Here is a 15318-nt window from a genome sequence, read left to right as displayed (position 1 = left end):
CTGTCTGTCTGTCTGTCTGTCTGTCTGTGCAGTTAACCTACCTACCTGTCTGTCTGTCTGTCTGTCTGTCTGTCTGTCTGTCTGTCTGTCTGTCTGTCTGTCTGTGCAGTTAACCTACCTACCTACCTACCTACCTACCTACCTGTCTGTCTATCTGTGCAGTTAACCTACTTGCAGCACTGTTACAGCGAGACTTTTATTATTTGGTTTAATAGAAGTGGCTTATAAACGTATTTGTGTTTGAGTGTGTGGTGTATTTTAATTTGGTTAAATGTGTGCTGTTGGCTTTAATAGCGTGTAGATCCTGTGTAGTGGAAATACTGTGACAGTCACAACAAGATGACAGGCTGGGAGAGTGTGTTGGTACTGTTGTCCCCAGATTGCTGTTGTTTTATAGTTTTTTCAGTTATAGATAAAACATGCATTATATTAGCCTACATGCCGCCGTGCAGAGACGTTTTAAACCGAAAAAAAACCTAATAATTTCCCTTAAAAAACGCCTATGAGTAGAAGTAAAAGTACAGAAAATTGGAAATACTCCAGTAAAGTAAAAAATACCTAAACATTGTACTTAAGAGTACAGTACTTGAGTATGTGTACTTACAGTAGATACTTTACACCACTGCTTGTACAAAACGTCTTCCAGTACAAGTAGCTGACAGATTGTGTTGTTGTCTTCCCAGACAGACAAGAGCTTTTGATGTCCACATGTGCTTGACATACTGTCTCCTATGTGTCCATTTATTGTGAATGCAGGCATGTTGTTAAAGAGTGTTGTAATCATGTCATTGTGCAAATGGTGCCATTCATTTTTGGTGCAAATTCATGTGATTTGATAAAAAAGCTAAAATACCACCCAAAAAAAACAAAACTAACAGTTCATGGTAAAAGATACATGTATTTTATATTTTCTGTATTTTATATTAAGAGGGAAGTCTTGTTTTATTTATGTAAACTGTATAAAATCCACTATACGATCACTAGATCAGTAAGATTACTGTGTATAGCTGTGTATAGTATACTAGTTAATCCAGATATTTTCAAATAGCCTAAGTATAAAATAGGGCTTAAGTGGTTAATTATGTAATGTATGTTTTGCAATAATGTTATGTAATAATAATTGAATTAGTAATTAAAGCTTTAAAATAATTGTAGTGGAGTACCAAGTACAATATTTGCTTATAATATCTGTGAATGAAGTTTAAAGTATTAAAAAATAATGGAAAAGGTCACAGAGGGGGTGTGAGGACTTGTCTATCTGATTAAACATGTTGCACAACAATCATAACTAAGTCCCTCATGTAACACCATTGTGAACTAACTTCTGTTTTTTCTTGGAACCACTGCTTTATTGCATGTTGTCAAATGGCAACAAACCATTTCACTACATTTCCCAGAATGCAGTGACATACTGTAAACTATCCAATCATGTGCAGCGGTTGCTCCAGGTCTGAAGTTCAGTTGGTTCCTTCCTGTCAGTTCCCCTCTCAGAAAGAGGAAGTACTCACAACGTTCTGCTCAAGTCTACGAATCAACATTTTTCCTTCCAGAAAATAATAAAAACTGAGGTGAGTTAAAGAGTAATATCTTATCATTCAAATGTGTATCTCTGTTGAGTTTTTAATGATTTAATTTAATATGTTTTATTGTATCATATAATAGAATACTGTATTTCTTTTTTTTACTGTATATATGGTCAGATACTTACATGTTTCATAATAACATTTTACCAAACTCAAACTCAAGTGGAGTTAACCACTTGAACCCCATATGGGTAAACGGAGTCCCTCAGGGCTCAATACTAGTATGTTTTCTGTTTTCTGTTATTATTGGGAAAGCTTTTGCAGATCGACAAGCTCATGAGCTTGTCGATCTGCTGTTTTCAGCGAAAGCTTTCCCCACAATACCGATGCTGGGGTTTAAGTGCTTTTTAAAAGGTTTTGTGACCAGCGAATGTCGATAGGCCTATCGCCACGTGTCGGCTATTCGACTACGACACAGCAGATTTCACCCACTGCTCAGAGATGTGTCATATTATGCAGAAGGAAGAGCCTCTTTCTTGTTGTATTTCGCCCAGGTGGCCGTGGTTATTCTATCCCTAACTGTAACCCTAACACTAACCTTAACCTCACAGTAACTCTGCCTAAACCACGGCCACAAGCATGGGCGATTCCCTTGAAAAAGAGGTTCTTGCATAATATGCAGAAGTTCTCCGATGACATGCACTGCACTGCCATCGCTGGGTGTAATCAAGGGGGGGTTAGGGTTAGGAGAGTACAGGAAACCAAGTGTCGTCTATGACAGTGGTTCCCAAACTGGGAGTCGGGACCCCTGGGGGGGCCCCCAAATGATTTTGAGGGGTCCCCAGATGATTAGCTTAATGTGCAACATACATACAGTATAAGTGTATGCAGGGTATCTGCACATTTCTGAAGTGACAATTTAAGGATTTTTAAAATATTTTTAATACCTCTAACATGAAAAAACTAATAAGACCATTACTACGTCAAAAGTAACCAACAAACTATACTATAAGAAATGGTCAAACATTTGCCAAATTGTCAAATATTACCTAAGAAAGAGGCAACTATTGTGAAAATAGCCGATTGGCTATTCGGCTGTTTTCACAACATTTATCTGTGGAACCAAGTCAAACAAAATATAATACCTCAATTCCTACAATTCCAAGTGCTTGTCAGGGTGGGGGGTCCCCAGTTCAAATATGATTATTTTGGGGGGTCCCCAGTTCAAATATGATTATTTTGGGGGGTTGTGACCTGAAAAGTTTGGTAAACACATCAGATTACAGTAAATGATGGATGTACAGTTTGCTGTACAGTCATCCATCAATGGACTGTTCACTGTCTCTAGTGTCTGTCAAACTGTACTGCAGCATCAGCTCTCACTCCAACACACTCAGAATTATGTTTATCACAGGATTGGTGATATTGCCAATTTGTATGGCTATTTAGTTTGTCTGGCCGTCCGTAGGTCACAATGTCCAGTTATAGACAAGAAGGGATTGCTATGAAAACCACTGGGCTGAGCACATTCATGTACTCTGAGTAATGTATCCTCACCATTTGAGCGAACCCCTGACCTTGACTCTGACGCCACCCTCTGGCCAAAGTGTCAACTTCACACACAAGATATCTCACAGTTTACATTGATGTAGTCGAACAATGTTTCCATCATACACTAAAATGTATGATTCAAACCGGATACCCCCCCCCCCCCCACACACACACACACTTCTATTTCGTCTACTAGAACTTCAGCCCGCCATGTGGCCTTTGGTACGGATTGGAACAGAACGGAGCACCTGTGGCAATGTTCTCTTTGTAAATGTCTTGCTGTCTGTTGTCTTGTGTTCCAGTGAGTGGTGAAACGCCACCTGAGACGGGACATGTGTACAGCTGGTCACCTGACAAGAAGAAGGTCTCTGATTGGCTGGAGAAGAAACATCACGGGGCATCCTATTCAGCATATGAGAGCATGAGTGGAGTTCCTACCCAGACAGAGGCTGACACGATGAGTGTGAGAGATGTTGCTTCATAGATAAACTGATTGATTAACTTTAGTTTAGGGAAATATTTGCACTTTTGTCTTAGTGCAGATGCGTAGTACAATACGCTACATGTTAATAATAACAACTCTAAATGTACATAATCATATGTAATTAATCATTGCGTAATTATTTAAAGTACTGTATGTCTCCTAGAATCTGTCCCTAGACAAGAGAAGAGAGGGGATGACGTTAGAGAAAAACAAAATACTGCAAAAATTAGTCATATAATGAAATGAGTCTCCAAAAGACTAACCTCACTTAAAATACAATTCATGTAGTAAAAATCACATCCAACAAACGTATCATAACATCACATTGATGTTTGAAGGGATAGTTCACCCCAGAAAAATCATTATTAGTCACCCCATGGAGACTTGTCGCATTCCTAAGCCAATAATTTGATGACCAGCGGACCTGTAGGCAGCGGTTCCGGTAGGAGACACAAAGGAGACTCTTTGTGTCTCCTACCGGAACCGCTGACGGTCATCAAATTATTGGCTTAGGAATGAGACAAAAAAGACAAGGTCTGTAAAGTGAAAACCATTCAGTCTTTTTAATAAGTCAACTGCTGTTGTTTTTTTTAACAACAATCTCTGTTCAATGTTTCTTCGTGTAATTTCTCCACCAAACATGGTCATTTTCAGAACACTGATTTACTTTATGTTCATTCATGTAATTTGTGCCTGGCACCCACTGCACCCTGTGTATGTCCATAAAAGACCAATCCGATATCTGTCCTTAATAATAATAATAATAACTTGGATTTATAAAGCGCCTTTCAGAAACCCAAGGACGCTTTACAGTACACAAAAGAACAAATTAATTGCCAAAAGCCTGGGTAAATAAATGTCTCTTCAGTGCGGACTTGAAGGAGTCCAATGTTGGCATCTGGCGAATCTCCATTGGGAGAGAGTTCCAGAGGTCAGGGGCTGCCACGCTGAAAGCTCTATCGCCAAGGGATGTCCTTGGATAATGGACTTCTTAAATGAGTTACTAAGTGATTTGCCAGTTATCAATAATCAATAGAATAATTGAACTGGGTTTTGTAGATTAAATCACTTAAAATATGCTGTTACTTTCTGAAGGTTAATTTCTCAGACTGGCTGAATCTTGCCGAAAGTTGGTGTTTTATGATTTCTCCTCATCATTCTTAGGATTCGTCTAATAGCTCATCAGAGGAAGAGGAGGAGGAAGAGGAGGAGGAGGAGTATTCTGGTGAGGGACATGGATCATATCTATCTCTTTTACACCAATGCATTGACTTTTGTCAGCCAGCAGGTGTCGCGGCAACAACATGAGAGCAAAACGCTTGATAGACTTTTTGCCTTTTGTAGTCAAATGTATTTACATCAACATGTTTATATAGTTATATCAATGTATATTAATAATGCTAACAATACCAGCTAATGTCCCTGCCTGGTTGACATAATCCTTTTAGGCTGCTTTACATTATGTTCTTTATGGTAGTTAATAGCCCCATTTGGAACCTCACTCTAGGTAGTTAATAGCAATCATATCTTTGCTTTATTGAATTTAGAGGGGAGGGATATATTCTACCATTTCTTAATTCATTTTCAGTAATCCCATCAGTGTGTTTTTGCGACGGCGTCGTATCGACGTTGTATGGACGTCTTTTTGATGGTTACAGAGGAGTGTCTCTAAAAAAATGTCATGCCAAGGACCCCCAAATTGCCATCGTATTTGACCACGGACCCCCACCTGAAATCAGTTGTGCCAGAGAGACCCCCAGAAGCAAAGATATGAGTTCAAAATGTTCGCCCAGTTAATAAAGCGTCGCCAATGCGACGCTTTATTAACTGGGGACCCCCTGGTACCCCCCCCAGGGACCCCACTTTGAGAACCAGTGTTTTACACGGTCAGCCTCCAAGCTGCCTCTGATCCACTAACTGTCCACTGTCTTTACTCTCTACAGAAGACATGAAGAACATGATGAAGATGCTGGGGATTCAACATGGAGAGGAAGGTAAATAATGCAACTCTCCTTAATCAATTATGCAACTAGAAACGTGTGCTCCTCAGAGCACAGGTCTCCTGAATTCAGAGAACCGGCAGGGGCGGGCAGTGACACTCACGTATCCGAATAAAGCAACCTATTTTCGGCATGGCCCTTTCAAACGTCCCCTTGCGTCACGTTGCTCTGTGGTGGTGGTGGAACGAATTGCTGATTGGCTGAAAGGGTTGTCAGTCAATAGTAACTAACACACAACTACTGTAAATGTCTTCTCTTTAACCCATTGAAACCGGGAAAGCATCTGCATGTGTACCCACTTTAACCATTATTTTATACTTTGGCTATTTAAAGATAGCAGATATAGCACATCACTTCGTGCTGCGTTATGAGCTTGTAAATCTGCTATTTTTTTTTATCTTGAAAATGTGTGCAAATCTTTGAATAAATATATACAGTATATATTTTTTAACTTTTTTTTTTGTTGGGGGTCCACGGCCAAATACGTATAATTTTGGCAACATTCATATTTCAGAAAACTGTTAATGGGTTAATGTCTTCCTATCCACAAGTTTCCTAGGGCACGGTGGGCATCACTTCCTGTCGATTTGATCCCTGATACCTGATCAAGTCGACAGGAAGTGATTCCCACCGTGCCCTCGGAAACTTGTGGATAGAGCTGAAGAATCCTGATATGGATGATTCTGATAATGTTAGATGAGAAATGAATGAATGAAGGAACGAATCTACGAATCCTTGAAAATACGTGTAACTATTGTTATTATTTTTTGTCATCCCAGATGAGGTTTACTTAAGATCTTGCTGTGAGAAATGCCAACATGTCCAGCAGGTCAGTTTGTTCAAAGCAGCTACTCTTCTACATATATGTACTGTATGATGACTGTTGTTGATCCTAAATGATCACCTGTGTGTGTGTGTGTTTGCTTGGTAGAGCTACGGCAAGAAGATCACTCCTGAAAAGCTCTCCAGAGGACGCTTGCAGTGAGTCTGGACATCACTTTGACATCATCTGACCACCTAGTTTAATTATATTCTTCTTATTCCTTATAAGGCTTTGATTTTTGGCGTGTGTGTGTGTGTGCGCGCGAATTCTTTAGGGCTCAGCTGGAGGGAGAGGGGACATATGAGTGTGAGTTAACAGGCTTGATATTTGAGGCGTCTGAGCAAGTTCTGGTGGGTTATTCCATCCTGTCCTGGTCCAAGTTCAACAACTTCGTCCAGAACCCTTGGATGATCGCTGGTCCCATATTCAACGTACACACAGTCAACAAGGATGCATCTGCCCTCAAGTCCATCCAGCTCCCCCACTCCCTGTGCCTGACTGGTGAGAGTATAATGCTGGCTCTGACATATTTATTATTGACTACAACGAAAATCTTCTAATGTCTAATATTATTGTAAAGTAGAGTCACTGCGTAATTATTGTGTAAAGTAACTAAGTACATGTATTCAAGTACTGTACATAAGTACAATTTTGAGGTATCTTTTACTTGACTGGAGTATTTCCAATTGTCTGTTCTTTTACTTCTACTCCGCTACTTCTCAGAGGAAAATATTCTACTTTTACTCTACTACAATTATTTGAACATTTGAGTTACTAGTTACTTCAAAACATACATGAACCACTTCAGCCCTATGTATACATTTCGGCCATTTGAAAATAGCCGATTTCGAGCTCACAATGCGTCTTGATGCAACGCATTGTGAGCTTGTAGATCTGCTATTTTCAAAAGATTAGATTTTTTATTTATTTGAAAACGTATATTCTGCATAATGAGTACTTTCTACTTTTGGTACTTTAAGTTTTGACACCAATACTTTTGTACTTTTACTCAAGTAAATTTTGAATTCCGGACTTTTTCCACCACTGGAACCCAGATAACAGCATCCTACTACAGTGATATTTCTGTTACACTATTGTCTGTCTTTAGCCTTTCTGTCTTGTTGTCTCTTATAAAAGTGTCCCTCCTTCCTTCCTCCTCATTGTCTTCACCTGCAGGCCAGGGAGAAGAGAAGGTATTGGGTGTCCTACGCGTCACAGGCAAGAATCCCCTCATTGAGAGGGTCCAGTACTCCGGTAGTCATCTGAAGTGGCCGGTGTCCTCCTCCCTGTCACCCATGGGTGCCATCGCCCGGGACGCACAGCAGGTGGAAAACCACGGAGCCGTGATGGTCTACGAGAATCTGGGGAGTAGTATGGACAACCACTGCTTCCGCATCTTCCTCGCTAGCTGCAACTCATCACATATTCAAGTGAGGAGGCCACAAAGATGGAGACAATGTTTTTTTTGTATCATGATCGCGATCGTGTGAAACATTATCTCAATATCTTTTACCTTTTTAAAATAATAACGTTTTAGAGCAGTGGTATTCAACTAGTGGTCCGGGGACCACCAGTGGTTCTTGAAGTGATCCCAGGTGGTCCCCAGCTAAATGATGGAGAGTTGGTAACCAAAGAAAATTAACCCTTTATAGATCTTTAACTCTTCAGAGTGTAAAATGAAACCAAATGGACCCTTATAGATCTTTAACTCTTGAGAGTGTAAAATGAAACCAAATGGACCCTTACGGGTCCATTTGGTTTCATTTTACACTCTCAAGAGTTAAATTATTGTTAAACATCTGCATTACTTAATTAAATAATTGTTATTTTGATCAAAGTTTGCCTGTTTGATGGTACCAACATCAATACAGCATGGATGGAATTGTGGACAACATTTTATCCAACAAAACAAAAAACAACAAAATATTCTATAATATAAGTTTTGGGTCTGAGAGTCTGTGGTTCCGTGGCTCAAATGGCCCCAAAAATAATAGACTTTGATATGAAAAAGGTTGAAAACCACCGTTTTAGAACTCTATAAGGATAGACTGCAAAGGAGCTCCCTGAAAAGTGAAAAGAGGATGTTGTTCAGCATAATGCATGCTTTCCTGCCTATATGGTGCGAAGTCACGGTACTTGTACTGTACCTCTATTGCATAATGAGGGTTATCTGTCCACACAGTCAGTTTAACTTTGGTTTTTGACTCTTCAGACATCCTCTTCAGACTCCTCTTTGGTAGCAATCTGTCTAGTAACTAGACAGATTGCTACCAAAGAGGAGTCATGTCTGTGGTTGTTAGTTCAACTAGACTCTAGTTGAACTAACAACCACAGGCAGTGTCTTGACTATTGTATCAACACCACATCCAGTCCAAATAAATGTATCTGCGGAAATTTAGAGAAATATTAAATAAAATAGATTAAGAATGCCTCAATATGGGCGCTCGGGTGGCGCAGTGGTAAAGTGTCTGGCCACCACCACAGAGGTTGTGGGTTCGAATCCACCGTGGTGCATCCGGCTTTATCGAGCGTCTATGTCAGCGCTACTCAACCCGCGGGACCCAACGCAGCGTCTCTGTGGCCCCTCATGGTCAAACCAAAAAAAAAAACCCAAAAAACTTTTTTTTTTTCTAAGCACAGGATACAAATATACATTTCCGTTCAAATATATGGGTTGCTTTTTCAAAAATAAACAGACAGACATATACAGGTGCGTCAATTGTTACAGGTATAATGCATAGTTGTCTCCGCCAGGCCGAAGGCATGGCGAGAGAGTATGTTTTACCCCCTGTCAGTCCGTCCGTGTGTGTGTGTGTCCGTCTGTCACCAGCTAATCTCCGGCACCGTTGGCCCGGTCGCTCCGAAACTCTGCACACACACTCCCTGGATGCCAATTCAGAACCTCTGCCCCAAATCTTTCACATGGGCCTGTTATAGCGCCACCAGGAGTGCGTCGCATTGAGAGCTTGTAGTTCTCCTATTTTCAAATTTCCAAAATATATATGGGGCTGAAGTGGTCAATGTATGTTTTGTATTAATAATCTAAATCTATAAAGTAACTAGTAACTAAGGTTGTCAAATAATTGTAGTGGAGTAAAAGTATAATGTTTGCCTCTGAGATGTAGTGGAGTAGAAGTAAAAGTACTGAACATTGGAAATACTACACTAAGTAAAGTAAAGACACTAAAGTAAAGACACCTCAAAATTGTACTTAAGTACAGTACTTGACCACTGCTTCTAATTGTCTGAGAAGAAGTGACTGTTTTGTTTTGTTTGTTTTTCACTCCCTACCTACTCCCTTGCCTCTTCCCTCCCCTCTCTCTCTCCTGTTGTTCATCACTGTGTGTGTGTGTGTGTGTGTGTGTGTGTGTGTGTGTGTGTGTGTGTGTGTGTGTGTGTGTGTGTGTGTGTGTGTGTGTGTGTGTGTGTGTGTGTGTGTGTGTGTGTGTGTGTGTGTGTGTGTGTGTGTGTGTGTGTGTGTGTGTGTGTGTGTGTGTGTGTGTGTGTGTGTGTGTGTGTGTGTGTGTGTGTGTGTGTGTGTGTGTGCGTGCGTGCGTGCGTGCGTGCGTGCGTGCGTGCGTGCGTGCGTGCGTGCGCGGCAGGACATCAAGAGGACTTTGAAGAAGGGACGTTTCTGTACGGTTGACATCGACTCCTTCTGTCTGCTGGTAGAGCAGAAGTACCATCTGATGAGTGAGCCGAGTGGGGAAATTGATCCCGTGGTGCGTTTGTGTGTATATTAGTCATGTAACGATTCACTCAACTCACCATATGTTTCCAATCATGATACCATGTTCACAATATGATTTTTCACGATTTTTTTAAACACATTTATTTTCCAGACAAATGACTGAGTTTTTAAAATAATTTCTCTTCCACAAATCCAGTATTTTTTTTACAATACTGTGTTTTCTCTTCTTTTCAATACAGTAGCAAATGACTTAAAACTATTCTTTTAATCAATTCTCTTACAAAGATCCTGTATTTTCCTGTACTATTTTTTTTTTACGCGCCCTCTGCTGTTTGCATCGCGATACATTCTTTATTAAATCCATTTACATTGTCACCAGTTTACATGCCTAGTAGATATAGGTGTAGTTATGAACATGTTTTATGTATTCATCATGCATGTGTGTAAGTTAATTGTTAATGTTTTGTGTGTCTGTGTAGTACCTGCCATTCACCCTGGAATCAACAGAGTTCAGAGGTTTCTTTGAAGCATACTATGAGCAGCCACCTCCATTCAAACTGAGCCTTAAACGGCATGGTTCTGATGTTACTGTATGGACTGCAACCATTCGAGAAGGTACCTACCGTATGTACACTGTCACCTGTACTCAGTCACCTGTATGCAGTGGTGGAAAAAGTACTCAATTTTTTTACTTAAGTAAAAGTATCAATACTGTAGTGTAGTAAAACATTTTACCTGAGTAAAAGTACAAAAGTATTAGCATCAAAATATACTTTGTACCAAAAGTAAAAGTACTCATTGTGCAGAATGTATTTTGATGCCAAGTTCAAAATGTATTAAAACATCTTTTGAAAATAGCAGATCTACAAGCTCACAATGTGTCGCATCGCGACACATTGTGAGCTTGTAGATCAGCTATTTTCAAATGGCCGAAATGTAAATAGGGCTGAAGTGGTTAATGTATGTTTTGTGATAATAATCTAAATCAGCAAAGTAACTAGTAACTAAAGTTGTCAAATAATTGTAGTGGAGTAGCTAAAAGTATAATATTTGCCTCTGAGATGTAGTGGAGTAGAAGTAAAAGTAGTGGAAATGGGAAATACTCCATTAAAGTAAAAAACCCTCAAAAGTGTACTTAAGTACAGTACTTGAGTAAATGTACTTAGTTACTTTACACCACTGCCTGTGTGTGTGTGTACACAGTCACCTCTCTACTTGAATGTTTGTGTGTTTATTGGTGCTTTATCTTAATGTGTGTAACGTTGCAGTGCATTTCTGAATGACGAGGCCTATCTTTTGTTCTCGTGTCAGGTGACTTGCTGGGCAGCACAGAGAACATGGGCAGCAAACTACAACTACTACTCGGTCAGCTTCAGCCGGGCTCGGGCGAGTGACAGTGACTGCTAAGTGATAACGGACTATACAAACCCCAAACCAGGTGTTTTTTTAATCAACACCGCAACTTCCCTCTCAGATAACTGAACAGGTTCCATGTTCCAGTGTGATTCAGGACTAGCAGAACGTGACCAGAACCGTGTAGAGCTTTCACTCAACAAGGTGACAAATCAAGTGACACAGACACAAAGGTTTCTAACCCGGGAACGCATCTGTGCATTTTTAGATGTTTTTGGGCTATTCAAAAATAGCAGATAAACAAGCTCATAGCGTGGCACCGAGTGCCGCGCTATGAGCTTGTAGATCTGCTATTTTTGAAAAATCGTGAAAATGTGTGCAAATCTTAGCAGACATTTGTAACTCAAATCTTTGCTTCTGGGGGGATTCTACAAATGTCTTCTAAATGTCTGTTGCTATAATATCTCTCAAACTTTTTCACGTCAAGGACCATCAAGAGTGATGTGTATTTGGCCGTGGACCCCCATCTAAAAATATTTTGTTCCGAAGCAAAGATTTGAGTTACAAGTGTTCGCTTAAAAAATTATTTGCACACATTTTCACGATTTTTCTAAAAATAGCAGATCTACAAGCTCATAGAGCGGCACTCGGTGCTGTCATTGTCGTGCTGTGTGGGTCCTACATGGTTTAAGAAAATGTGCCTTGGTGCCTGACAAAATTGGAGGAAAAAAGAAAAAAAGCCATGTTGGTTTCACGATAGTAAACAAAAGATGTGTCATGACATAAAACGTAACATTCCAGCCAACCTTGATCTGCTAGAGTTTGCCTATCGATTACATGTCCATTTTTATGTCAAGTCACACCTTAAATCAGTGGTTCTCAATCTTTTTCGTGCCGCGGACCCCAAATTGATATGTATTTGGCCACGGACCCCCATCTGAAAATATTTTGTCTGAGGGACCCCAAGAAGAGAAGATTCAGGGTTAAACATTCAACAATTCAAATTCAAAAAGTTTTAGATATTTTTCAAGTATTTTCAAAAATAGCAGATGTACAAGCTCGCAGTGCGGCGCGATAAAATGATTGCGATGCTATATGTTAAATGCTTTTGCTGGCGACCCCCTGGAACCTTCCAAGGACCCCTGGGGGTCCCCGGACCCTACTTTGGGTTAGAATAATGAACAGCACTTGAACAGAACTTGCACTGGATTTATTACATTGTGGGATCAGATTTTATTTTATTTTTTAATTAAATATTTGTATGTGATTTTATAATTTTCTTTGTTTTTATATAGAAGGTCTGAAAGGCCTGGGGCACGTGTGTTTGAAGTGTTTGACTAATAAATTGAAACTTGTACATTGGTTCCTTGGTCTTTTCAGCATGTTATGTTAACCCATTAAGACCTGAGGCCCATTCTACAAAATGTCTTCTAAAACCTAACAGTTTTCTGAGAAAAACATGTTTATATACGTATCAGTGGTGCTCAAACCTTTTCATGTCAAGGCCACGGACCGCTCACCCCCCCATCTCAAAATATGTTTTTCCAAAGACCCCCAGAAGCAAAGATTTGAGTAAAAACAGAAATCTTAAAAAATATATATATATATTTATTCAAAGATTTGCACACATTTTCACGATCTTTCAAAAATAGCAGATCTACAAGCTCATGGTGCGCCACGAAGTGACGCGCTATGAGCTTGCATATCTGCTATCTGTGAATAGCCAATCAATGTGTTTTTACTTATTTTTGCTTTTTTAAATCAATATGGACTAACTAAATTGTTGGTAGTGTTATGGCCTTTGGAGCAACAGAGTTTTGTTTTTGTTAGTCTGGTTTGTTCATACAGGATATTGGACAGTGAGGTCAATCAAGACGTCTTTATTTTTATTTCTCCTAATGGTCAGGGTTTCCACTGTTCTGTAATGTACTTTACTTGAAAGTATTGTTTTACTTGTGCTTGAGTTTACAGCAGGTCCTTGAATTTATAAGGGCTACCTGAATCTCTGAATATATTCCTAAAATTGATGCACTTTGTGATAAAACTTGCACTGATCTGTTAGTCTGTTTAGTACCACCTTGATAAAAAAAAACTAGATTTTGTTGCTTAAACTTATGTATTCACTCATTGATTCACTCATATACCAAATCTGTTTTAACTGTAACGTTTTATTCAGTCTTTTATTTATCTATTTATTCATTCATTCAGTGTTTCCCCTCCCTCTACTCAACATTTCTTAGCCAGAAATAGCTGATCAACCTTGCCTTGTACATGATCTTGTAGATCAGCTATTTTCACATGTTTAGAATATTTGCCCCAGAATAGGGACGATACTGTAGGTTCATGTTAATAGTTTTTTTTTCTTCACATAATAGAACATTTTCATTCTTCATTACAAGGACTGGCCAGCAGAGGGAGACAGTGTTTCATTTTTTAATCTAACAGCAGTAACTTGTAATCAGTGATGAGTGGGGAGGGTACATACTGTCTGACTAACTGTAACGAATAATTGTAAATTGCAGCAGAAAATATGCATAGGCTACATAGTATGCATGTATTGTTTGTTAGACATTTAGATCGTGTCAAAGGTTATGTCTCACCTAGACACAGGATCTGACATGAATTTTGACCAGATGTGTTAGTCAAAGGAAAACAAAAATAGGAAATCAAAGTTTGTTTGTGTGGAGACAAGCAAGTCGACTTGTCTCTGTTCCATCTTGTTTTGACAGGGTGAAGTTAGTCTGTGCATGTCGGCGTCATCTTGTTTTGACACGGTCAAGTTAACGGTTGTGGGTGTGGGTGCTTCTTCTTTGTGACCACATCCTCTGCTCTCATGAGAGCAGAGGATGTACGTATGCAACTGCCAATAACGGCTTCTTCTTTGTGACGAACATCCTAGTCTGCTCTCAGGAGAGCAGAACATGAAATTTGTTCACAATAACACACAGTATCAGAGCGGGTACATCATGCATCCTGTGCACGTTACAAAGCATCACACAGTAGTCATCCGACCGACACATTCCCTGTGGGTGCTCGACTTTCTCCTTGGGTGCTCGGGCTCCCCGGCACCCACAGGATTGGCGCCAATGTCTGCAGGTCTCTGCACAAACATGCATTGAACAGAGAGAATGTTCTGTTTTCTATGTCGACTGTATGCATGCAGAATGAGCATGTAAGGTATTGTGTCATATCACCAGATGTTACTTATAATCTGGTGAAAAAATATACGTGTAATCACTGTAATTACATCGACAGTAAAAACGATCCAACCGCGATGGCCCCTTCTCTTCTAGCAGCACGCTGAAACTAACATGTCTCGCGAAATCCAAGGCAAAAAAAGTCAACTCAAGATACAGCCGTTTCCATGAAACAGCAGGGGAGAAAAAAAAACATGTTAGGGCAACCACACTAATAATCATCACAATATTGCTGCCAACATCATCTCTTCCATATACAGCTCAGCCATTTGTATCCATCCCCTGCCTCCCAATTAGTATGAAAACTAACTGGCATCCGCCATCACTCCTATACACAAGACATTTGACCACTCATCCCCTATATATGGTGCTAATGGCAGCCATGCTTCTACAAATTCAGCCACGGTACCCTGTAGAGCATCTCTCCAAGGGAATTCAACTTAACACGTTTTCAAACCATAGTAGGACACTTGGAGGACTGTCATCGATCAATCCATTTATTATTAAGGATTGAAAAACGAGCAGCATAGAGCAAAGCTCTTAATAGATATAAATTTCCTTTTGTTAATATGACATTTATGTCTGACCATAGAACAGAGTAAAGTGGATCTCTTATAGAGACTAAGTGTGAGTTTCTAGATAGATATGCTTAGTAAGACACACGCATAAAATAAAGAAATAAAATAAAACATCTGG

General features: G+C 39.8%; 1 protein-coding gene across 1 annotated transcript; it reads left to right on the top strand.

The window, feature by feature from the left end:
• The first annotated feature begins 1488 nt into the window (after nucleotides 1-1488).
• On the top strand, nucleotides 1489-11722 carry LOC308104782 (uncharacterized protein). Its single transcript, XM_080455309.1, has 11 exons — nucleotides 1489-1568; nucleotides 3377-3537; nucleotides 4723-4783; nucleotides 5502-5552; nucleotides 6338-6387; nucleotides 6490-6539; nucleotides 6656-6882; nucleotides 7558-7811; nucleotides 9984-10103; nucleotides 10552-10687; nucleotides 11384-11722. Exons 2-11 carry the CDS (start codon nucleotides 3496-3498, stop codon nucleotides 11464-11466), a joined length of 1074 nt encoding a protein of 357 aa, XP_080311435.1. The 5' UTR covers nucleotides 1489-1568; nucleotides 3377-3495; the 3' UTR covers nucleotides 11467-11722.
• The last annotated feature ends 3596 nt before the right edge of the window (nucleotides 11723-15318 follow it).

This window comes from Gymnoscopelus braueri, assembly GCF_963280865.1.
Source record: "Gymnoscopelus braueri genome assembly, chromosome: 17".
In the NCBI taxonomy this organism is placed as follows: Eukaryota; Metazoa; Chordata; class Actinopteri; order Myctophiformes; family Myctophidae; genus Gymnoscopelus; species Gymnoscopelus braueri.
This window is presented reverse-complemented; position numbering and strand designations above follow the sequence as displayed.

Coding starts and splice junctions, on each gene's coding strand:
- LOC308104782 (XM_080455309.1), top strand. CDS start 3,496: ATGAGTGGAGTTCCTACCCAGACAGAGGCTGACACGATGAGT. Junction 3,538..4,722: donor CAGAGGCTGACACGATGAGT/GTGAGAGATGTT, acceptor CATCATTCTTAG/GATTCGTCTAATAGCTCATC. Junction 6,883..7,557: donor CCACTCCCTGTGCCTGACTG/GTGAGAGTATAA, acceptor CTTCACCTGCAG/GCCAGGGAGAAGAGAAGGTA.